Source organism: Ictidomys tridecemlineatus, chromosome 7, assembly GCF_052094955.1.
Source record: "Ictidomys tridecemlineatus isolate mIctTri1 chromosome 7, mIctTri1.hap1, whole genome shotgun sequence".
Classification (NCBI taxonomy): Eukaryota; Metazoa; Chordata; class Mammalia; order Rodentia; family Sciuridae; genus Ictidomys; species Ictidomys tridecemlineatus.
In genome coordinates, this window is record NC_135483.1 from 3346725 (window position 1) to 3371856 (window position 25132).

Here is a 25132-nt window from a genome sequence, read left to right on the forward strand (position 1 = left end):
TACAATACAGTGAGATCAGTCTCATGGGCCTTGAATGTTAAACTGAGAACCTTCCCCATTGTGGAAACGCTACTTCTTAAGCTGCATGGTTCAGTGAAAAGTCTAGTCTGGGATTTCAATTCCATTTACACTAATGACAAAAAAGGTGTTAATCTTCATGAAATTACTTTGATAGGAGGAAGGAGGCTGTAGAGATGAGGAGGAAACCTTTTATATAGTATGTAAAGAAATTATTTACTTTTTGGTACCGGGGAATGAATCCAGGGGTATTTAGCCACTGAGCCACATCTCCTGCCTGTTTTTGTGTTTTATTTAGACACAGGGTCTCACCGAGTTACTGAGGGCCTCGCTAAGTTGCTGAGGCTGGCTTTGAACTCGCAATCCTCCTGCCTCAGCTTCTGGAGCTATGGAGATTACAGGCATGAGCCACCACACCCAGCCTACATTTTTAACTGGTTAAAGAAAATCCAAATATTTCATGACACATGAAAATTATAGAAAATTCATATTTCAGGGTCCAGAAAGTCATTAATTATTTTCCATTTAACATATTATCTATGGCTGCTTTCCTACAATAATAACAGAGCTGAGCAGTGGCTATCGGCCCTTTCCAGAAAGTTTTCAACTGGGAACAGCTCAGAGGCTGCAAGGGTAAAGTGGTGGATTGACCAGGAGGGCATTGTCCAGAGGGTGACAGTAAGTGTTGTGTCTTAACTCTGATGGTTACTAGACAGAAGTGGATTTCTAAATACTTAAAACATGAGGAGCCAGGTGTGGTGGCACATGCCTGTAATTCCAGTGGCTCAGGAGGCTGAGGTAGAAGGATTGCAAGTTCAAAGCCTGCCTCAACAACTAGGTGCAGATAACTCAGTGAGACCTGTCTCATTTTATTTAGAGATAGGGCTGGGGATGTGGCTCAGCAGTTGAGTGCCCTTGGTACCAAAAACGGGGGTGGGCACAGAAATGTCAGTTGTTGCCAGAGGGTACAGAGAGTAGGGGGTAGACCAACTATAGGCAGCACAGGGTAAGCCTTTGGGTGATGGAACTATCCTGTGTATTGACTGGCTACAAATCTGCATTTGTAGCTGGTACAGTGGTAGGTGCCCACAGTTCCAGCTGCTAGTTCAAGGCCAGCCTGGCCAACATGAGACCCTGTCTTAAATAAAATCCCCCAAATCATACATTTGTCAAAATTCATACACTTGAAACCAAAAAGGGCGATTTTACTGGATGTAGGTTATAAGGACAGTATACCAAGGCAGAGGCAGTATTTCTGCATTTCATTTGATAATCTGGGAGTTTACCTTTGGGAATAAAAGTGGGTTTTTGTTTTTTGGTTCTGAGCCACAGCCCCATAAAGAAATGCCTGCTTTTAAATTTTACAAAACTTTCAGATAGTAAGCAAAGGATTAGAACAAATGAGTCCTAAAACTAGTTCCACAAAGCACATTACTGTAAAAATATGTACAGACCTTAATAGAAAAGAAAAAGTATATTTCTTTACAATAAAAAAATAAAATTTGAACAAATAGTCAAATTTTATAAAAATACATAACTGAAAGGAAGCATATGACTATAAACTACATATTTAGCTGAAACTAAATCCAGTTCTTATAAGAATTTCAGAATATAAATCATAAATCCACATCTTATCCAGAAGCTTGTCAGAATCTCTCTGCAAGTTCAAAGGAAAGGACAGTGGTTTCAGCTGCAGGGTGGCCTATCAGACCGCAGTTGCACTATTTTCCCTTCAGCTCTTCATGGTGTAGATGCAGGAGATGCTCAGTTTTAGTCATGAAGGAATATGATGTACTGGAAATTTCTGGAAAGGGAGACCAAAGCCATATGGTGATTTGATTGCTTCAGAGCAAGAGGGTCACCAAGGAGGGTCCTGGCCAGGTGATTTCTAGAAGCCTTCTTCCTTGGTCTAGGACTCCGCTTCATCATCGTCACTTCCTTCATCGTCCTCATCCTCCTCCTTCTTCTCTTTAAGCATTTTCAGGTACTTACTAGCTAAAATCTTCTTTGGTAATATATCTTAAAAACATAAAGCTGACATCAGCAACTGGTTATGATAAACTATGAATAGAACAGTACAAACTGAAATCAAAGAAACTGGTTCCTATTTTGACCTCTAGAACAGGTTCCAAAACAAGATGAAATAAATCATCAGGGAAACTAGCAATGCTACAGACCTGCTCCCACTCCACCAGCAGCAAACCATACTGTTTTGTTTTTTTTTTTCCTTTTGGTAGGGGGGAGCAGTAACTGGGGATTGGATCAGGACGCTTAACCCCTGAGCCACATCCCCAACCCTATTTTGTATACTTAGAGACAGGGTCTCACTGAGTTCCTTAGTGCCTGGCTTTTGCTGAGAGGCTGGCTTTGAACTCAAGATCCTACTGTCTCAGCCTCTGGAATTACAGGTGTGTGCCACGGTGCCCAGGTAAACCATGCTGTTTCTATGTGCTGGTTTTGTGAGCAACCCTGCCCAACCTACCGTAGATGGGCAAGGCTAGACCAAGGGCAGACTCAAGCTTTTTTTTTTTTTTTTTAGCTAGGGCCTCTTCCATAGAAGCAAGCATTAGTTTCTGTTTTTGAGTTTCCTTTCAGTGGCTAGGGTTGAGGGTCTACCCAGCAAACCACTTTCCCCATTTATTGACTTCATTACTGTTCTAGGTGGACAAACAAATTTCATAACAAAAATGTGTAGTTTTTAGGGGGCTGGGGTTGTGGCTCAGTGGCAGAATGCTTGCCTCACACATGTGAGGCACTGGGTTCGATCCTCAGCATCACATAAAAATGAATAAACAAAGATACTGTGTCCATGTATAACTAAAAAATATTTTTTTAAAAAATGTGTAGTCTTCAAACATAAAGGACTAGAAATATCTCCCTGTGCCAGATCATGATAAACTGTGGCTCGTGAAGAAAGCAGCAAAGGATCTAATCTAATTCACTGCAAGCAGAACCAGGGTTAAAACAACAAAAGATTAATGATTAGGGATCCTTTAACCAGATGCTTCAGAGATTAAGTACCTGCAAGAAACTGAAAAGTGTCCGATTCCTCTGCAGTATTCGCTAAGTCATTGTAAGTCAGTGCTTTCTTTTCTTTTCCACTGCCATGTCTGTAGGAATAGGTGGCTAGGTACTGAACAAAGAGCTCCTAAAATAAAATGAAACAGTCAAAGTGTGCTTTTAAAATCATAGGACTTTCTTTATTCTGGTGGGGGGTGAGGTGTACTGGGGATTGAACTCGGGGACATTAGACCACTGAGTCACATCCCAGCCCTATTTCGTATTTTATTTAGAGACAGGGTCTCACTGAGTTGCTTAGCACCTTGTCATTGTTGAGGCTGGCTTTGAACTCTCAACCCTCCTGCCTCAATCTCTTCAGTAAAAATAGGTAGCAACAGACTACTCAAAAACTCTATATAGGGTGGAGTGCTTGTCTAGCATGCAGGTGGCTCTGGGTTCAATTCCCAAAACAGCCAAAAAAAAACACTAATCCAACTTAGGAATGCCTGGGCCTTGCACAAGCAAAGGTCTACACTGACACTCCTAATCCTTTTTGAGAAAGGGTCTGAATGAACTGCCCAGGCTGGTCTTGAACTTGCCATTCTCCTGCTTCAGCTTTGGGAGTACCTGAGATTATAGGTAAGTGCCACCATGTCCATCTATAAACACGGTTTTGTTGTACTTTTTAGATATACATGAGAGCATAGTGTATTTTGACATACATACATGTAGCATGACGTTATAGTTAGGATTCCATTCTTACAGTTGTGCATTAGGAACACATTTTTTATCTTTCTATTTGAATCCCTTGTGCAAAGATAGAATCAAGCACTCGGAGCTAAAAATGGACATATCCTGTGTTGCCCAAACACCTCTTTTATGTTGGGAACTAACCCACAATCCTCAAGCCATCTTAAATCAACAACCTGAGACTTTTTTCCTCAAAGGTCAGACTTTAATCCATCAATCCAGTTAGTAATAAATTACAGAGTGACTGCATAACTAAGTTCCTTATTACTAACCATGAAACTGAACAGGAAGATCTCACGGGAACATGCAATCGCAGTTGCCCTGTGGTTTACAGGTTTCAAAGTATACAGAAGGAGGTGATTGTTTTTATGGGAGTACCACACCGTTTCCCACCAGGGGCCGAGCACCCAGGCCTCCGGTGTCTGGAGATCTTGAGAGCCACCTCACAAGAACACCCAGGGATGTCTATTTTGCTGGGCTCTAAAAACGCACAGCTCAGGCACGACGGGGAAAACCCCGACCTCCGCTTCCTCGCCCCCAGCCCACCTTCACCGCCAAACTCCACGCACCGAGTTAGTGGGGCTGAAGCCGCCTAAGAAAGTTGAAGCAGTTAGCCGGTGACTTAAACGCGGCCCAGCCTGGGAACGGGAAGGCTGTGGTCCGCGCTCGTCGACACGAGTCGCTCAGGGCCCAGGAGGGGCGGGGGGGCTGCCTCCGACCCGAGGGACCCAAGTCTTTGAGGCCGGGCAAGGGGTGGTGGACACCCGCGACGGTCCGCACGTTCAACTCTAGGCACGCAGGGACCGGGAAACCGCGGAGGGCGCGGGAACGCCGGGCGCGGCGGGGGCGGGGCGACAGGAGCGCAGGGCACGACGGGAGCGGAAGGGGGTGCGGCGAGCAGGAGGGCCGGGGGCGTGGTGAGGGCACGCAGGGGATGGCGGGACAGCTCGGGCGCTAGAGCGCGCGCTGGCGAGGGCAGGAAGCGGGGCGCGAGAGACCGAGGCCGCAGGAGACCCGGAAGTGCCGCGGGGCCCAACGGGGCGGGCGGTTAAGGGCGCCCGCCCCTCACTCCGCCTCACCGTGGCTTTGGCCGTGAGCACCAGTGCTTCCTGGTTGATGCTGGACACCTCGGGGGAGCTCTTCATGATGACCCGGATGCGGGACAGGGGCAGCGACACGAGCCGCTGCTCCCCGCACTTGTCCTTGCCCACGGCCACGTCCGCCATCTTTCCGCTGCCGCCCAACACGGTGGCCTGCGCGAGCCAGCGTCCCGCTGCCCGCTGGGAGTTGTAGTCTCTGGGAGTTGTAGTCGGAGCGGGCGGCTCGTGATGCGCCGCGCCTGCGCAGAGCCACCGCGCCGACCTGAACGCCGGCCTGGGGTGCGGCGGGAAGCGACACCTCCCGGCCACGTGGCCGAGTGACGACGGCGCATGTGCACGTGTGCTCGCTTGTGGTAGGCAGCACCTGAAGGAAGGCGAAGGCATGTATGGGTGAGCCAGCAAGCACTAGGGTGACAGGAAAGAGAAACGCTTTCCCAGGAAACAGATGCAGAGGCCCTGAGGCCCTCCGGGACTTGCCGCCCAGGGAGGCCGTGGGAGCCGGAGCCGCGCCGGGTGCACTGTGTTTAGGAACAGCGGGTCGCCGAGGAAGAAGAATCGGTGGGCCGAGTCTTAGGTGTTGAAAAGATCCCTTTGGCTACTGGTTGTGAACGGGCGGGAGCGCAAGGGTGGAAACGGAGACACCAGGTCCTCCCAGGCAAGCGCGAGGAGGCCAGCTCCCTGCGGCCCACCCTGCGGGAAGGAAGGGCAGGGCGCGCTGACCCCACGGACTTGTGCTGGGGAGGTCCTTGGAAGAGCCTCGTGCAGGGGTCATGGGTAGTGGTGGGAATTGAGATCTGATTGAAACAACAGCCAGGAGCACTTGCTGATGTGAGGTGGAATGGGTGAAAGAAAGATGGGTTCCTTACTCTGCCGGTGTTACCGCTGTTGACCGGTGACGAGTTCTTGCTCCCCGATGTTGAAGAATAACACCAAAGAAGCACGCCGAGGCAAGGTCAGAGTAGAGATTAGAAATTTATTAAAGGACAGAAGAAAAGACTTCTCCCGGAGGAAGAAGGGGACCCAGAAGGTGGAATCCTTGGAAGTGCAGTTGTCTCCCCTTTTTATAGTTCTTTCAGTGATGGAATGTAGGTTGGAAGGCCTGAGGGGTGGGACACAGGTGGGCCAAAGAAGTAGTCTGAGCAGGAAGGACTTTTGAGATGGGCTTATCACTTCTCTGGAATGGGCTATCTCCAAATCTGTTGGGGGCTGTTCATTAACACTTCTTCCAGGTGGACTTTGGCCTAGGGCCTTTTCAGGACTTCATTAACATTCCATGAGTTGTCCTGTATTTTCCCTGAGTCATTCCCAGCATGGCCTCCATTTTAGATTTCACTCGATTTTAGACCCGATTTACCTAACTACACTAACTACCTAACTTTAAATCTGGCTTCACCGGGAGCCCGTGAGCCGAGCAAATTTGGCAGTGGTTTGGTGTGGAGCATGTGTAGTTTTAGTGCCTTCTTTACCATCGTGACCTCCAGTCCTGGCCTAGATAAGGGAGCACACAATACAGTTGTCCCTCAGTATCTGCAGGGGATTGATTCCAGGACACACACACACCCGCATTCTCTGTAGAAGCTGGAGTCCCTCATCCTCCCCTGCACAGTATTTTAAGTCGTCTCCAGAGTACTTAAAATGCCAATAAAAAGTACATGCTCTGCAAGTGCTTGTTATGCTGTCTTGTTTGGGGAAAAAGACAGAAAAGTCTTTTTGTTTATTTTTCTGAATGTTTTCTATCCAAGTTTGGGTGAAGCAATGGATGTGGGATCCATGGATACTGAGAGATGACTACATGTCGGCCAACACTAGGCAAAAGGATACAGCCCACGAGTAAGATGGCCATGATCCCTACTCTCGTGGCTCTTACTTTCTGTTCCGAGGCACGTTTAAAAGTAAAAGCATGGGCTGGGGTTGTAATGCAGTGGTAGAACATTTGCCCAGCACTGGGTTCGATTCTTAGCAAGGCATATGAATGCATAAAATAAAAGTCCATTGATAATTAAAATATGTCTTTAAAAAAAAAGAAAAGTTGGGCTGGGGTTGTGGCTCAGCGGTAGAGCTCTCACCTAGTTCGATCCTCAGCACCACATAAAAAGTAAACAGGGCTGGGGATGTGGCTCAAGCGGTAGCAGGCTCACCTGGCATGTGTGCAGCCGGGGTTGGATCCTCAGCACCACATACAAACAAAGATGTTGTGTCTGCCGAGAACTATAAATATTAAGAATTCTCTCTCTCTAAAAAAAAAAAAATATATACATTTAAATATGGAAGGTCCTCATTAAAAAAATAAACAAAAATAAAAGAATATTGTGTACAACTAAAAAATATTTTTTAAAAAAAGTAAAAACATCTCCAGTGATGAGTGCTATGAGGAAAACAAAACTGAGGGTGGCTTTTCTGAAAAGTGGTATTTGTGCTCAGATCTGGTGCAAAAAGCTGGCACATGATGAGTTTTCTGAACAAGATAGCCTGAAGGATACCCCAGGAGGAACATGCCTTGGCAATTTGAGGAACAGACCAGTGTTAAGGGAGCTCAGTAAGGAAGGAAGCATGGGAGATGTGAGCAGGGCAGGTGGGGTCAGCTCAGGCATCTAGGTAAGAAGTTTGGCTTTCATTCTGAGAGCTGTGGAAACCATTAAGAGGTGTGAAGAAAGGCATCAGATCCATTTTAGAAGCCTAAGTGACAATGGCTTAATGACACCCCAAGCAGAACCAACCTTCTGGGTTTGCAGGGGGTAGAAGGTGCTGCTTCTATCTCAGGGTTCAGGTCTTGAACAGAGCGCTTTCTTTCCAGGGAAGCCCTTGACCTTCACAAAAGTCAGAAAACTGCTCAACAGCAAACGACATACAGTAAGACCCTTTGCTTCACACAAGAAACAAGCACTCATGTTGGCGTATTTTTAAGTTTCTGAATGTGGTGTTTTTTGGCTGGTTATTTTTTGAATAAATAAATGGCTTGTCTTTCTCGAGTGTGTTTGACAGTAGGGTTGGTTAAGATGAGGAAAGAAAGCAGTAGGAAGGTTTTCTGGAGACAAGATATCCACAAGAATTCAAGTAGAGGGATGAGAAGTTCTGATTTGGAAGTGACAAATGATATTTGCAAACATTAATCATTTGGAAAGCAGTTAGAAGAGCAAAGAAGGAAATATTCGGAAAATATTGGAAAAGTGGGGACCAGCCCATTATTTAAAAGAAAGAAGTCGGGGCTGGAGTTGTGGCTCAGTAGTAGAGCACTTGCCTATCACGACATGCAAGGCACTAGGTTTGATCCTCAGCACCACAAAAAAATAAATAAGATAAAGCTATTGTGTCCATCTACAACTAAAATTCATGTGTGTGGGGGTGTTTTCTGCTAGCTCCTGTCTGCACCTCCCAGAGAGGTGTGTGGTGGTTCTCTGATGCCTCTGCAGCATCTCATCGGTGCTAGAAGGCACCCGATGACACTCTGGGGGACACACTGAGAATCCCCTGCCTGCTGGCTTCCATTAAGTTCTGCCAAGAGGCCATATTGGGGATGGAGGAGGAAGCATTATTTATCTGCTGGTGAGGACACTGGCACAGGTGCTGACTATAGGCGGGTAACAGTGAGTGCCACCAGATTGGGTAGGGCTTGAGCTATGCAGGCTACAAGGTTCCAGGCAAGGGGCAGTGCCCACTTCTGACCTCCAGGTAGCATCTTCTCCCTTGGGTGCCCAACACCTTCCTCTCCTTCCTACAGCCTCTCCAGCGTTTCCAGCACCCTTGGAAACATTTCTTGGCTTTAGATCCCTGTTTGAAATACATGGAAAAGTGTCTGCATGTTGCGATGGGCAAAAGTCTCATGCGACTTATGCAGTCCAGGGGGAGAAATAAAGAATGTCCATGCCTTCTGCCCTTTTCAATGCTTTAGTCACTCAAATCACTCAATACAATTTCACTCTATAGGTTCTTAATCAAGAAAACGACAATCCTTAATGCTAGGCACTGCAATAAACATAATCAATTCACGGCAAATAATTCTAGATTAATTAATTCTAAGCACTGCAAACACAATCATGACAGGCTAATGACAAACATTCTCTCTGAATGCTAAGTTCGAGTGTCAGATCAAAAGTCTCCAGCCTTAGTCTTGAAGTCCAGCAGATGTGCACACTCAAGACTGCGGTGATCAGGTCTGGAACCAAGGCAGGCTTCTCCTGGGGTGGAGCTGATGGCTGGCTTAGGAGACCATGTCCTAGGGAGAAGTTGCGACTCACCAGGGTCAAGATGTGGCTGTAGAGTTTGAGAGCGATGAGAACTACACAGAGATTCAGGCAGATGAGAAGAGTAGGGATGTCAGTCCAAGTCCTCACCAGGCTCTCAGGCTTGTGTGCATCAGGATCAGCAGGCTGAATGTCTGTTTATTTACTCTATTATTTATACTAAGTTTGGGGACTGTGACCTCCATTTCAATCCTTATCAGCTACCACTCTCAGTGACATCTTTACCCTGGGGTTAAAACATCTGGTCTGGTGGTCCCCGTCCTGATCTTTTCTCTTTCCCTCTTACAGGGAGGTCAGTCTGCCGGGGGCTTCACTCTGAGCTTGTCAGGGTGGGGGGAGTGACTTGTTTGTGTCTGAGGGCCTTCCTGGAGGGCTCCCTAGGTGTGCCTGGTGAGACTGCAGGTTTCAAAATGGAATATTTAAAGTTGCTTAGGCTTCAGGCCTCAGGCCATCCTCACACTGCCTTTCTGGCTGAGTGCTGAATATGTGCACTTGATTCCTGGAGTGAGCCTAAAAGCTTGTATGTGTATGTGTGCACACACACACACATGCACAGGAAGCTGGAGTTGGTCTCACTACAGAGTGCCCTGGCAAACAGCTATTTAAATGATTGGCAGTCATTGTATGGTATGTCTGTTGAAGGCAGGACCAAGACTGTGGCCATCACAGTGGGAGTGGTGAGCACAGATTTGTGGAATGGGCCAGCTTCTGATTGCAATGGAGAGATTTCAGGAAGTCAAAACTCAGGCTTTAAAATGTCAGATCAAACTCAGTCAGAAAACCAGTTTTCCTGATAACCCAAAGAGATTCTCTTATTCTGAGCAGATAAGGCTGCTTGTCAGACTGGCCTGCCCAGTACATAATTAGCAGCAGAAATTCAATTTGGAACTTCAGTTTTGAGTGAAGTCAGGCTACTGACTTGGAAGAATAGGGTCCTGAGCATGGGACTAGGGAGTGTTGGAAGGAAGCCTGAGAACCTTTAACCCCAGTCCCTCTAAGCTGCTTTGTCCTGAGAAATGGCTGATAGCCTCCCGCCATCTGAGGCAAGAGCCTTTCCTTACAGAAGGTCTTCTCACTAACTTCCCTGGAGTCCACCTGGCTAGGGCATGCTGTCTCTTCAAGGTGACCCCCTCGCAGCTCCTGTCATTGTGTCACACCTCAGTGTGCCTCTGGGAGACACCTGCAAAGGTTGTTGTGGAGATAGTTCACTCACTGAAAGAACTGTAGGATATTAATCCTTGGTTACCAGACGGAAACTGGGGGGTGTATGGGAAGTGGGTTCAAATGGAGTTGGTCTGGAGCATAATACTTGATCAAGCCAAATCTGTTAAGATAGCAGACTTACCTAAGGTTCTAGATTTGGTAGTAGCTCTAGCAGATAGAGATCGTGCAGTTTGCCCAGCAAATGTGGAGAGAGATCTGGACTTGAGTGTCCTTCACTGATGGCTTTCTTTGACTTTTGGAGACGGTGTAGACCACATTTGAGCATTCTGCTCTTACCTGTTTACCAGATGGCCCCAGGTCCTGTGGTGTTCAGGGTGGCCGTGCATGTCCCAATTTGAGAGTCACAGCATATACTCCACAGAGTCTGGAGCAAAGATTTGGCCTCTTCTGCAAAGAACTATGCTCCATTTGATCCACAACTTCAGCAAACATGTGAGCTGGCTTCTTGAGATCAAAGGATATCTGATGCCTACTGAGAGGACTGTGAATGAGGTTTAAGGTGGGATATTTAGGCAATAACTAATTATTTGCTAAAGTTGCCAGTATTTAAAATTTCAGAGATTTCACTTTTAAATCCAAATTGAAGTATGGGAAAGGAAGGGAGTAGCATCTGCTCCCCAGCATTGTTGAGGCGCTCCTGTGAGCTCTTGCCTGTTAAAGCCCCAGACCCAGACTTAAGCTTCCTTCTTCTCCAAGGAATGACTGCTGAAATTGGAATGCATGGGATAGACTGAGGAAGGAAGAGTCCAGAGCTGATGCCTCACCTTCTGGTGCAGTGCATGGCTGCAAGTGCTTCATAAACACTCAATACTAACAGTGATGATTTAGTTCAAAGAATATGATTATATAAATTGTGAAAATAAAATTATGCCAGGCTATCATTAGAGATAATAGCCTAAATACAGGGATAATGAGAGTAAGAAGAGTCCTCTGTCATGATGGCTGCCACAGGCAGGCACTTGAGTGCCACTGCAGATCTTCATGTTTGCTGGGGGCACCTGGCAGCTGGGAACAAGGCAGGCAGCAGCAGTGTGGGTACAGGAGAGAGGTCAGTGGGAGGCAGTCTCCAAAGAACCTTAGAGACCAGGATAGCAGAGCGGAATGGCAGCAGGAGAGCAGCAAGTGCTGACAGGATTCCTAACATTTTTTATTTATTGTGTCCCGATGCAGAGGCTCACATCCTCTGACCCCAACTACTAGGTTAAGGCAGGAGGACCACAAGTCGAGGCCAGCCTGGGCAGTATAGCAAGATCCTGTCTCAGTGGTAGGGTGCTTGTCTTGCATGCATGAGACCCTGAGTTTGATCCCCCCCCCAAAAAAAATGTGGTAAATTATATAGAACATAAAATTCACCATTTTAACTATTTTTGAATGTTGGGTCGGGGTGATACCAGGGATGGAACCCTTGGCCTTGAGCTTGCTGGACAAGTGCTCTGCCTCTGAGATGTGACCCCCCCCCATTTTAATTATTTTTAATATTTATTTTTTAGTTGCAGTTGGACCCAATACCTTTATTTTATTTATTTATTTTTATGTGGTGCTGAGGATCAACCCAGGGCCTCACAAGTGCTAGGCGAGTGCTGTACCCATTTTAACTTTTCAGAGACACTAAGTTCAGGCCGTCGTCCAACATTGCCACCATTTATCTCCTCCCTAGTCCCTGGTGCCACACCTCTACTTCCTGTCCCTGTGAATTCCACAACTCTTGGCACCTGGTGATAGTTGGGCCACGTGGAGTTTGTCCTGTGCTGGCCTTCTTTTGCTTAGTGTGTATCCTCGGGGTCTTGTACTGCAGCAGTCAGAATCTCCTTCTGTTATAGGCATGTGCCATGTCCTGCTTGTCCATTTTCCCATCAGTGAGCACTTGGGTTGCTTCCACCTTTAGGCTACTGTGCACAGTACTGCTGTGAACATAGAAATACAAATATCTATTAAACCACCTGTTTTAAAACCATTGGGTCTCTGTCCAGATGTGGAATTGCTGGATCAGCTGTAATTCTAACTGTAATGTTTCTTTTCTGTAGTGGGCATTGAGTCCAGAGCCCTGCATGTGGTAGGCAAATGCTGTGCCACTGAGCTACACCCCAGCCCTAGTGTTGCTTTTATGAGGGGCTGCCATACTGCTTTCCACAATGGCTGTACCATCTAACTTTCTTACCCACAACCTAAGGGCTCCAGTTTCTCCACATCCTTTCCAGAACTCTGTTCTCTGATAGTAGCCATCCTAATGGGCCTGAAGTGGTATCTCATTGTAGTTTTGATTTAATTCCCCTATGATTAGTGATGTTGAACATCTTTTCATGTGCTTCAAGGTCATGTGTATGTCTTTGGAGAAATGTGTATTTTAGTCCTTTGTCTATTTTCAGATTGGAGGTTGATGGTTTTGTTATTGAGTTAGTATTTCTCTATGGTTTGCGGATATTCTCTCCCATTCTGTGGATTGCCGTCTTACTTTGTTCATAATGTCTTTAATGTTCAAGTTTTAAGATGTCTTCATCAAATCAGGCTGTCTGGTTTTCCTTTGCCTGTGCCTTTGATGTCATATCCAAGAAATATTTCTGATGATGGTGCTGTGAAGCATCTGCCCTACATCTTTTTAAGTTTTTTTTAAATATTCTTTTTTAGTTGTCAATGGACCTTTTTTTTCTTTTTTAATGCAGTATTGAGGGTCAAACCCAGTGCCTCACACATGCTAATCAAGTGCTCTACCACACTGAGCCATAGCCCCAGCCCTGCCCTGTGCTTTCTTCCAAGAGTTTTTTAAAGTGTTAGGACTCACAGTTAGCTCTTCAGTCCATTTTGAGTTAATTTTTGCATATGGTTTAAGGCAAGAGTCCAGCTTCATTCTTTTGTATATGGATATCCCATTTTCTCAAGCTGAAAAATCTGTCCTTTCCCCATTGAATGATCTTGGTACCCTTATCAAAAATCATTTGACCCAGAATGGCATATGCTTGTAATCCCAGTACCTTGGGAGGCTGAAGCACGAGGATCACAATTTCAAGGCCAACCTTAGCAATTTAGCAAGCCTCTGTCTCAAAATTAAAGAAAAAAAGAAAAAGCTGGGAATGTAGCTTAGAGGTAGTGTGTCCTTGGGTTCAATCCCTGGTGCCCTCCAAAAAATCATTTGGCCCATATATGCAAGGGCTTATTCCTGGGATGTATATTCTATTCCATTACCTGTTGGTCTTTGTTGATGTTAGTACCACACTGATTTGATTGTTGTCGCTTTGTAGTGAGTTTTTTTTAACAAGGTTCATTTTATTGTTTTTATATATGGTGTAACATTGGTGATTCTGATTATAATACCATTTAATTAAGATGAAACAATGAGAATACAAGTCAGCAATACAATGGGTAAGCATGTTAATAAGCTACTTTATCTTCTGAAATTCACTTACCAAAATTAAATTGTTTATACATACAATATTTCTAATGTACTATTACTGTATTCATTTATTCAAGTAAAAATATCCACTATGGGTCAGGAATCATTCTCAGCCTAGGGATGAATAGGTGAGTGAACAAAACAGAAATCCTGTCCTTACAGAGTTTCACAAAAGATCATATAGCAAATGTCTTTCTTCCCCCAAATTGTAACATGATGTAGCAACACATATATGAAGCTAATTGTGGATTTGCCTTCATTCTCTATTCTTCACACAAAAAGAAAACTTTGCTCTGAAATAAAGGTATAATCAAAGATTATGTTTTTGAAAGTATTTTGAGGTTACACTACAGTATTATATGATATCCTAAAAATGCTGTACTTTAAATAATGTAGCAATGAAATTTCAACAAATAACCTTTACTCTTAGGAATATGAGAAGAGCTCTGTGTGCTGATCCAAATATAGCTGGAGTAAACAGAGGCCAAGACCTTCAAAAATCGCATTTTAATAGACAGAGATATTGCAAAAGTAACCACACTCAAATATATGAAATGATGAAAAACATTTTAAATTCAGGAAACATGGTATATAATGCCAGAAGGAAGTTTTCAAAAAAGAAAAAAAATCTTAATTTCCATAATTTTTTCTTTTTGGCACTAGGGATTGAACCCAGGGGTGCTTAACCACTGAGCTACCTCCCTAGCCCTTTTTTTTTTTTAATATTTTATTTAGATACAGGATCTCACTGAGTTACTTAGGGCCTCACTAAGTTGCTGAGACTGGCTTTGAACTCTCAAATCTCCTACCTCAGCCTCCTGAGCCACTGAGATTACAGGTGTGTGCCACCACGCTGGGCTTATTTTCCATAATTTTGATAATATTAAACTCAACTTACAGTGAGATTGTATAAGGATAACATCACCCAAATGGTACTCATGGCTGCCCATTGGACTCTGCTTCTAGCTTTTGAATCTTTTTTTCTAATATCAGTTCTACAGAGTCTGACATCAAAGCACAGGAATTCTAATCAAAAGTCAATACTGGGGGCTGGGGTTGTGACCCAACCTTTTCTCTTAGGAATATGAGAAGGGCTGTGTGTGCTGATGCACAGGTAGCTGGAGTAAACAGAGGCCAAGACCCTCAAAAATCACATTTTAATAGACGCAGTTATTGCGAAAGTCAATGGTAGAGCACTTGCCTAGGATGTGTGAAGCACTGGGTTTGATTCTGAACACCACATTTAAATGAAAGATCTAACAACTAAAAAAAAAATAAAAATAATTTTAAAAAGTCAATACTGGGGGCTGGGATTGTGGCTCAGTGGTAGAGCGCTCGTCTGGCACTGGCGGGACCTGGGTTCGATCCTCAGCACCACATAAAAATAAAATGTATTGTGTTGTGACAATCTACACCAAAAAGAAAAAAAAAAGTCAATACTGTATTATAATGATAATTATCAAGGAATTATTATCAATAGAATTTGATAAGGAAATGTGTTTCATTATGACTTTTTAATATTTCATACCTATCATTTCACAACAAAGTCCATAGTTTCTATTGAGATATAAATTTTAAAACTCACTACTGGAGCCACAGCCATCACTATGGTAAGAGAATTTCCTCTACCAAACTAGCTCTATTTATACTGTGCTACATATTATTTTAGTATCTTTATTTTATGTTTATTTTAATGTGCTGAGGATCAAACCCAGTGCCCCAGACATGAGAGGCAGGTGTTCTGCCACTGAGCTATAGCCCCAACCCTGAGTGACACTTTCTGCATATCTATGTTGCAGCATCTAACAAATGGAAAAGGTTTCTTTTCCTAAGGATTTCATATTCTAATTGAGGAAGATATACATTAAGAAAACAACATTTTAAAGTTAGAACCTTAGGGCTGGGGTTGTGGCTCAGCAGTAGAGCGCTCGCCCAGCAAACGTGAGGCCCTGGGTTCGATCCTCAGCACTACATAAAAATAAAGATATTGTGTCCAACTACAACTAAAAAATAAATATAAAAAAAGTTAGAACTATAATCAGAGTTAAATGCTATGAAAAAAATCTCTCAGGTTGAGGGAATAAAAAGTGACAGAACTCTACAGCAGCTGAAATGGTAAGAGGACTCCTCCTTACACCCTTTGTTCTTCCTTATATAGGTGCACACCTGAGTCTGCAAGGTTTCAGAGGCAGCTTTCATTTTAGGAGATCTACGATTTTTTCTTCCAGTTGTCTTCCCTTTCCTTCAGGCCTTATTATCTCCTCTTGTTGAAATCTTTTAAGGTTCTCAAACTTGTCCTTTAACTCTCTTCCAGCATCTTTAAGTGTTGTTTCTTTCTCATTTATTCGCTGCTTAAACCTGTTTCAATCTTCTTCCCTTTGACATTGAACATAAAACTCTTTTATCTTTTGGCTTCATACAGCTCTTGAAAAGTAACTGTCTTGTTTTGGTCCCATGTCTGTAAAGCCTATTTCCTGAAGTTGCAGCACCTATAACATTCAGAGTAATGACAGTGGGTTTGTTCCTTCGAGCCTTCCATATTGGTACAAAGAAGCATATTCCAGAGCTTCACAAAGTCACAGTGATTTTAATTTTCCATCTGTAAAATTCCCCAAGGGTAATGATGGCCTCTGACCATCTTTTTTCTAACTTTTACCTCATCCATACTCTACCACAGCAAAAGGTAGCAGTCCATTAGTCAAAGAGTTTTCTTCAACTATAGCTTCATCATCTGTTGTTGGGAACTGATATATTTGGATGTTATTGCTAATCAATTCATTCATCAGCTTACTCTTAAACTTCTGTAAGTCATTTTTACAAATTGTATCTGCCTTAGCAATCAATGATATTATGTTCACCTTATTGTCAATGTTCTTCATTGACAATAGATCAAAAGATTTTAGAGAATGTCCTGTAGGTGAAATGAAGTAAAGGCTCACATGGGCATGAGTATCAAGAAAGAACACTTAATCATCAGTTCTTCTTGAAGAAAGGCCTCAAACTGAGCATCTGTGTCATTGACTACTGGTTGGTAGCTCCCTGAGGAGCAGCATTCCTGCTGCTTGAATCCTGAGCCACCAAGCAACTAGAAATGCAGCCTTCCTCTGACCTGCCATCTTGAATCCCCTGTAGTCAGTTTTGTAGTCAGAGTCTTTGAGACCTCCAGCTTTGTTTTCTTTTCCAAGATTCTTTTAATTGTTCAGAATTCTCTGAGGTTTCCTACAAATTTTAAGATGGATCTTTCTATTTCTGCAGAAAACATTGACTAAAGTGTAATTTTAACTTGGGATATGGTGGGTGTGGAAGCAGGAGACCAGTTAGGAGGTAGCAGGGGAGGGAATGAATGGTGCTTCTGAGATAGCACCAGACACAGAAGAGCCTGGACAGAGTTAGCAAGTGTTTGGATGATGAAATCAGTAGGACTTAGTGATGGACTGGATATGGGTGAGGAGGGAAAGAAAGAACCAGGAATGACTCCTCAGCCTGGAGTTGGAGCAAACAACAGTGTCCATTGCTGGCATGGAGAAGACAGGAAAATGAAAAAGGTTGATGGGTATTAAGAGTTGCACAGAGGACACCAAAGTCCAAGATGACCATGAAATAGCCAAGTGGAAAGTTCATGTGTGCGGCAGACACCACAGCTTGGCTGGGTTAGAAATTGGGTGGCATTCAGAGCCACAAGCCTGGTAGGGTGGCCAGGAAAGGAGAATAGCCGGAGAAAGGCAATGCCGGGAGCCAGGTCCACCCTGGTATTGCTCACAGGGGACAAGAGGAATGGAGTCATCACAGGCAGCATAAGCTCTGGGGAGCAGGCTTGCTGTAGTCGCTATGATGCCCATGCATGAAAATCAGAAGGAAGCCAGGAGCCAGGCCTCTGCAGGCCTGGGCTGAGGTTCTGCTGCTGCAGTAAGGCATTGGAGCAGGCAGGAGACTAGTTTATGAATACTGTCATTTCCACTAGCCTTTGGGCTTGGAGACCCCATCTACCTGATCTAGCTTACTTCCGGCCCACCCATCTCCTTGGCAAAGTCCTACATATTCTGTCATGCCTCTCCTCCTCCCAAAGACTTGCCTCCCCTAGCAGGCCCTAGGACTGCCACCTCTCTTACACCTCTCTCTTCCGGTGGACCCCTGCCTGTGCTGCTGTGGTCTGTCGTGAAGCTGGAGCTCCAGCAGCCTGTAGAGCCCTTAAAGACAGAGAATATGTTTTATTCGTCTTCGTTTCCCTGAGCCCAGTTTGGAATCTGAAACTGAGAGATTAAGGGGTAAGTTTAAAAATATATTTTTGCATTAGGGTCCTAATTTCTATGTCCTGGCCATTATTTGTGTAATTATTTCACATAACAAAAGCTGCCAGATGCAGTGTTACATGCCTGTAATCCCAGTGACTTGGGACTGAGGCAGGAGGATTTCGAGTTCAAAACCAGCCTCAGCAATTTAGTGAGATCCTGTCTCAATAAAAAAATTTTAAAAAGACTGGGGATATGGCTAACTGGTTAAGCATCCCTGGGTTTGAGCCCTGGCACCAAAAAATAATAATAATGAAATAAAATAACAAAAGCTAAAAACACAGCAGATGTGAAAGTAGAATAAACACGAATTTGAAAATGACAAAAATAACAATAGCTAAGTGCATTCACTCCTGCATTCTATACTGAGGGAGTGGGAGCCCATGGTAGCAGCCCTGGGCCGGTTGCTGGTATATGCACTCTGCAAGAAGAGATCCAGTGGTGTCTATCTTAGATAGAGTGTATGTAACTGTAATTCTCACTGCTGCTGGCAAAGTTATATGGTATAGAACCCTTGGGGAACAGTTAGCATGGTAACATCCTCTTACCATGTTACCCAGCAACTCTACTACTGATATTCACCCAGAGAAACTAATACCATGTCCAGGGAGAAGATTGTCACTGGTACATCAGCTTTCTTTACGATGGCCAGGAACAGAAGCACCCGCATGGGCTATTAACACCTGTGCTATGCGCACTCAGTGCGTCATTGACAGTGACACTCCACAGCAGAGAATTGGTCCACAGCAGAGAATTGGTCCACAGAAATCTGGTGCACAGAAAACTGTCTTCTTATTATCTTGGAAGCATTATGCAGAGGAAAAGAAGCCAGACCCAGAGGCAGTCACACTGCACTACTCCATTGTGTGAGATGCTAGATTGGCTAAACTAACGCACAGTGATGGAGAACAGATCGCAGTGGCCAGCCAGTGGGGACTGGCACTGGCTGCTGAGGGCATGCAGGAAACGCTCTGTATCTTAGTTGTGGTGATAGTTACAGGAGCATATGCATTTGTCAAAACTCATTAAATTGCCTATTTAAAAGGGATGTCTTCTACTGTATGAAATCATACCCCAGTGAGGTTGATGTAAAAGAAGAGGCACAGTCCCTGCTTTCATGAAGCCTGCGAGTGAGGGATGTAATGCAAGTAATGACAAGAATGCATGTGGAGTCCACACTGGGGCAGGTGTCATGCAGGGCTCTGTGGACTCGCAGAGGAGCCTGAGGTTGGGCTAGCTCCCCGACTAGGAAAGAAGCCTGAGCAGGCCTTGGTTTATCAAGGGCAGGGGCAGGGCTGCTACTGGAATGGCCTTTGCTGATGCAAGAGTTCCATGGAGCCAGACAGCCCAGGGAGAGCAGAGTTCCTCCCTAGAGATGACTCTGACCTGGGACTGATTGCCATCTACACCGTCACAAACTGTTTTCTTATTACCAAAGCAATGCCTCTTGAGTACAGATAGGAAAAAGAGAGAGAGAGAGAGAAAAGCAGACAGGCAAAAAGAAGAAACTCTGACTTCACTATATCCTGCCTGCATAGATCTCTGGTGTGCATCCCTCCAGACCCTTCCTACTGAGGGGGCCTTGAACGAGAGGCAGGGATCAGAGGGAAGGGTGCTTCCAACAGGACAAGGAACAGCTTGCATGAAGGTGAGGTGTGAAGTGAGGTCCCACTGCGATCACATGGTTCCTGCTTCCCCAGGGTCTGAGTTAGTCCTCACTAGAGAGAGCCTACCACACAGAGTGAATGATGGGGGTCTGGTTACCCATGTGGAGGTGAGGGGAGAAGGGGTTCAGGAATCCAGCTCCTTCCACTCCCCAGTGATAGGATGAACCCAGGGCCTGCTGGGCAAGTACTCTACCACTGATCTACACCCCAGCCCAGGAATCCTGCTTTGATGCAGGAATTGAACCATAGTCCCCATGGGTCCCTACCCTCTGGCTTACAGAATTTATCTCTTGATTCACAGACCACAAAACTCTTAAACACCGCATCAGTGATTAGGCTTGGAGATGTTTTTCAGGAATTAGCCCCCAGGGTGTCCATGTGCTACCCACATGGCCAGACTCCTCTCCAGTCAGGGCCTGCTAAATATCTCCTTGTGTCACTAACACTCTGTTGTCTTTCTGGTGATGTGGCCATTACAGCAGTGGAAACCATTGAGTTTCTCATCTGGGGCTTGTCCCCTGGGCCTGAATGAATGGCCAGCTGGCAACCAAGAACATCCTGGTGTAGAAGGTCCCAGCGATTGGGCAGGAGCCTGGCCTGGCCCCCACTCTGTGCTGCCCCTCTAAGGCCCAGGTTCTCTCCGCTGCAGTGTGGTCCAGGGAGGACCAATGGTTGCATAAAAGCTGACCTTTGGCAGAGTCCTCCCCACTGATCAGCCTCCCTGTGACCCTCCTGGACAGCTCAACCCAGGGGAAGGCCTGTGCCCTCGGGGACTCCCCACTTAGCTCTTCAGGCCTTGTCTAGCCTTGCCTCCTGATCTTGCCCTGACCTCCTGAAGGCTTTTTTTGTGTGCCCAGTTTCATTATTTCCCACACATGGTTTGTTAAAAATTTGTTCAATGACACTTTTTAAAGCAAGGTAAGGACCGTGGAGGTAGGTACAGAGTCCACTGCCACAGGGGTTTGTAGCAGAGGAGGGAGATTGGGCTCCACTCCAAATCCGGTAGGGGCAAGTGGAAATTTATTGTCAAGAAGCAAGTGGGGTCTGAAGATGGCTAAGGGGAAACATTGGGGGTGAGGAGGATTCTGGTCTAACTGTCCTAACAGGATTCTTGCTCAAGGCAGGCCAGGGTGACCTTTAAGTGGTGGGGGAGGAGGAACAGGGTCAGGTATTAAAGGTGATCAGATATGCAAGGTGGGGGTGGGGAGTCTTGCTAAACTGAGTTAGCAGGGATCTTGTAGCTCTGCATTTCACAGGCTGGTGCAGAGAGCTTGCCTAAAGCTTAGCCATGCAAAGATTATTTGTCAGGTTTGCCGGTTCAAGCCAGTTGCTTTAGCTCTCTGGGCCATCCTTTCTCCAACCGTAAAAGAACAGAACCCATTTGCAGGGTGTACAAGAATTCAACCAGCAGTGTGAAGAGGCACCTCCAGCAGCACCTGGCACAGAGAGTACAGTAGGTAAACGTCTGTCCACCCATCATTCACAATCTCACTCTGTGGATAGAAACTGGAGTGTCTGTGCAAAAGGTTTTCTGCCGGAAAGGACCCTTTGAGCCAGCTAATTAACAAAGGCCCTTTCATTTTCCAGAGTGTCCTTGCTTGGATGACAATTGATACTGTCACCCCAACACTAACCAATCACCTCAATCCCTTCACAAGGGAAGGAAAAGGAACTATCCAAGTGCTTGTTCTATGTCATTTTATAGACTGGGAAACAGGCTGGGAAGGAGTCACCTCCCTTAGTGACAGACAGGTAGGTTGCAGAGCCAGGGTTGGAGCCCCTCCATGTTGTCTCAGGTGCAGATTGGTTTGCTTAGGATTTACCCAATTAAGTTTAGATTTCTTACATGATGAGCCCCTTAGGAGGATCCTTGTGTTTTAAGAGCAAAAGCTTATTAAATTTTTCAGGTGAGCAACCCTCTTGGGACTCCTTTGCCTTAATTTCAAGCAACAGAAGTTCAAATAACTACAACTAGCAAAGCACATTCAGGAAAAGCTGATCAGAAGCAGAGAAGGCACCACCGCCCCTCATAAACAAGGAGGAGCCATTTGCTTTTCTCTCTCTTCCCACAGGGCCTGCATGAAGCTTCAGTCCCAGTGCCGGGAACCTCATTCAATGCTCTGAAAAGGCATCCACTTTGGCTGGAAACACATCATCTCAGTGTGGTCACCCTTGTACAAGCTTCTGCAGATTAGAAACAAAGCAGTAATTCCTTAATGATTGTGGCTCCCTGGGTAGGGCCTCATTCATGCCCTGCTGGGCTGTGCATATTGTACTAACTAGAAAGCTATTAGCAGTATGTAGCTAAGGCCTTAAAAAAGTTAAAAAAAAATAACCAGACAAATGGGGACCCAGCCTTTGATCCAGACTGTGCCTCTGGGAATTTCTCTAAGACAATAATTTGAAATTTGTAAAAACATTTTACTCAAAGTGATTGGGTGGAAGGTACAATGGGACTATTATGTGAGAAATAAAACTATGTCTTGATCATACCACCTTGAAGTTGCCTGATCTTGTCTGATCTCAGAAGTGCAGCAGAGAGGGGCCTGGTTAGTGCTTAAATGAGAGAAATAAAATTTTAAACCTTTTTAAATGATATTTGCACATAACTTTTAGCAGCATGGGAAGTGGTTTGGTTAAATGGAAAAGTAGGCATAGTTATATACACACTATGATACAATTGTATTAACTGGAAACTCAGGCTAGGGAAAATATGGAAAGGCATTTAGGAGATAATTCTGCACAGGTCTCAAGTTTCTACACACCTTGCAAGCAAAGGTACAGACAGCCTCTGCTCCAGATAATCTTGCAAGGATTTTTGCAGAGAGGACAACCTTGAAATTAGAGCTAGTGTCTCCATCTGGAGCAAGGCAGGTTGCCTGCTTGCTGGGTGGGTAACAGAGATACCTGGGACAAAGTCAACTTTGCATACATCTCATTATAAAAGTTTGGGGTTTCCTAAGCTCAGGAGTCTTCATCTGTGATGCAAACCTACTGAGGCAGCTGGGCTACTTCCACATGCCCATGGACATGGGGGCAATTCACATAGCCATGCAGCTCACGAGTCACTGCTTCGAGTAATAATGTCTCTGAGCAGGACTTGGAGTCTTCTGTCAGCATATGTGAAACTGTGGCAGACAAATTGTGGATAAGGTAAAATATCAGAATTTCATGAGAAATCAGGCAACATTAACAATGGTTAAGTCTGAATCACTGATGCCATTATTTTTAAGTGTGTGTGCGTGTGTGTGTGTGTGTGTGTGTGTGTTGGTGCACATGTTAGGGATTAGATCAGGGCCTCCTGCATGCTAAGCAGATGCCCTACCACTGAGCAACACCCCAGCCTATCTTCCTATTTTTTTTTCTACTTTTTAGGCTTTTTTTTTTTTTTTTTGTACTAGGGATTGAACCCAGGGGTGCTTAACCACTGAGCCACATCCCCAGCCCTTTCTATATTTTAAGACAGGGTCTCAATGAGTTGCTTAATGCCTTGCTAAGTTGCTGAGGCTGGCTTTGAACTCGCCATCCTCCGGCCTCAGTCTCCCAAGCTGCTGGGATGGCAGGTGTGTGCCACCACACTGGCTTAGGTTCTTTTACTCGTATTTTAATCAGAATACTGTGTTTTTACAGTGGAAACAGTATACAATCAATCTTTGTCATAGATTCCATTTTTGCAAATGTTAGCACCCACTTGCTAAAGTTTGTTTGTATCCCCACATTAGTGCTCATGGTGTTTTTAGATAATTTCTGGACCTATACATGCATAGGATAGTGAAAACTTTGGGTCACCAGATGAGCATATTCCAGCTGAGATGAAGCAAGGCCACCCTCTGGCCTTACTGTTTCAGCTGTCATACCTGAAACAAGTATCCTTTTTGCAGTCTCTTTAGCACCACATTTTTTGCACTTTTGTGCTTTTGTTGGAGATTTTCGTGTTTATAAGGGGCCCCAAGAGCAGCACTAAAGCACTGTCCAGGGTTCCTGGGTGCCAGAAGGCTGTGATGTGCCTTATAGAGAAAAGCTTGGATGAGCTTCATGTTGGCCATATGAGTTTAATGTTAATTATGTCAACAATCTATTTTAAATAAGGTGTCTTTAAACAAAAAGCATACATCAAATGGCAGTTGACAGAAATGTTGTCACCAGAGAGAGGCTCAAGGCTGGCTGTGGCCTAGCCCAGTATCTCCCAGGGGCAGCTCTTCAGTATTTTCTAATTCAGCGCTTGTAGCCACTTTAACAATGACCACAAGTCATGAAAACCAACTGTATTATAAAACAAAACAAGCCTAGTTGCCCTTGTGCGGAGAAGGTTGCCAAACACCATCCCACAGCCCCCTGCAGACAGGACTGGCCCTTGGTGAGACAGCCCCCTCCTGCCTTCTGAAGCAGAGCCCCTAGTGTTGCTGTGACCCTGGCTGCAGCCTGCAGTTCCCTTGACCGTCTCCTTCGTCTCCTTCGTTCTTGTGAATCCCAGTCACTCATTGTAAAGGAGCATCCTGCATCCTTAGCAGGCCTCGCAGGGTCCCCTGCCCTGCTCACTCTGCTCGGCCATAGCAGGCCTCTCCACAGCCTCATGCCTGCTGGAGATGGTGATGTTAAAGCACCAGAGGCTGCACAGCTTGCCCAGAGGCACAGGATGGAGAAGCAGAAGAGAGAGGATTGAAACTGGGCCTCACCACCTCCAAAACCTGTCTGCTGTCTATGGCAGCCGAAGCCTGGTGAGGCTTCCTGCCTTTTTCCACATCCTTCCAGTTCACGAACTTCACTCTATTTAACTCAACTCCCCCGCCCCCGGTATGGCTTTGTGCCTTCTCATAGCTGAACTGCAGCCACTGTGTCATTACAAAAAAAAAAAATTGGAAATAAATTAAAATGTTTCCATCCCACCCCAATTTAATGACTCTCCCATTGGTAAATCCCTCCCAAGCTTTTTCTGTATGCAGAAAAATACTTTCCAACTTGGCATCCTGCTTTTTGCTTATTGTTTAAGTTTTTTTCTTGTTCTTTGTAGGTTGTTCCTCATTTCTTAGACCAGTAGGAGGAAATACATTTAATTGCTAGCAGTGGTTGCGGTATAGTAGTCCAATTCTAGAATATTTTTCTTCTTTCCCTCAGTTTCAGATTTCTTATAGATTTTTTAAAAATAATTTTTTAAAGAGAGAGAGAATTTCAACATTTATTTTTCTTTAGTTTTCGGCGGACACAATATCTTCGTTTGTATGAGGATCGAACCCGGGCTGCACGCATTCCAGGCGAGCGCGCTACCGCTTGAGCCACGTCCCCAGCCCTCTTATAATTAGTTTTAAGATAAAAATATGGCTCCCTTGTCAGTCCTTGCTAGTCAATGAATTCTCAACCCCATGCTGTGTGTGAGTGTAGATTGCGTTTGGCGTCCTGGCCCATGTTTTATGAAAGATGTCTTCATGGTCACCCAAGGAGGACACCTGGGGGTTTT

At 45.0% G+C, this 25132-nt stretch overlaps 1 protein-coding gene, 1 long non-coding RNA gene and 1 pseudogene across 2 annotated transcripts; 1 reads left to right on the top strand and 2 right to left on the bottom strand.

Moving 5' to 3' along the window:
- Positions 1-1197: 1197 nt before the first annotated feature.
- Chrac1 (chromatin accessibility complex subunit 1) lies at positions 1198-5035 on the bottom strand. The gene is made up of 3 exons (XM_005316127.5): positions 4848-5035; positions 3040-3166; positions 1198-2037 (listed from the first exon to the last, which is right to left on the bottom strand). Exons 1-3 carry the CDS (start codon positions 4992-4994, stop codon positions 1928-1930), a joined length of 384 nt encoding a protein of 127 aa, XP_005316184.4. The 5' UTR covers positions 4995-5035; the 3' UTR covers positions 1198-1927.
- Positions 5036-5126: 91 nt separating this feature from the next.
- Positions 5127-22169, top strand: LOC144365385 (uncharacterized). Its single transcript, XR_013423750.1, has 2 exons — positions 5127-5258; positions 21750-22169. It is a non-coding gene; the product is annotated as an uncharacterized LOC144365385 (long non-coding RNA).
- Positions 15789-18680, bottom strand: LOC101965582 (septin-14 pseudogene; annotated as a pseudogene).
- Positions 22170-25132: the final 2963 nt, after the last annotated feature.

Bases quoted from the DNA above. Each gene is read 5' to 3' on its own strand.
- Chrac1 (XM_005316127.5), bottom strand. From the start codon at position 4,994: ATGGCGGACGTGGCCGTGGGCAAGGACAAGTGCGGGGAGCAGCGGCTC. The intron at 3,167-4,847 runs GTGAGGCGGAGT...ATTTTATTTTAG, and splicing joins TGCTCACGGCCAAAGCCACG to GAGCTCTTTGTTCAGTACCT. The intron at 2,038-3,039 runs GTACTTAATCTC...TATGTTTTTAAG, and splicing joins CACTTTTCAGTTTCTTGCAG to ATATATTACCAAAGAAGATT.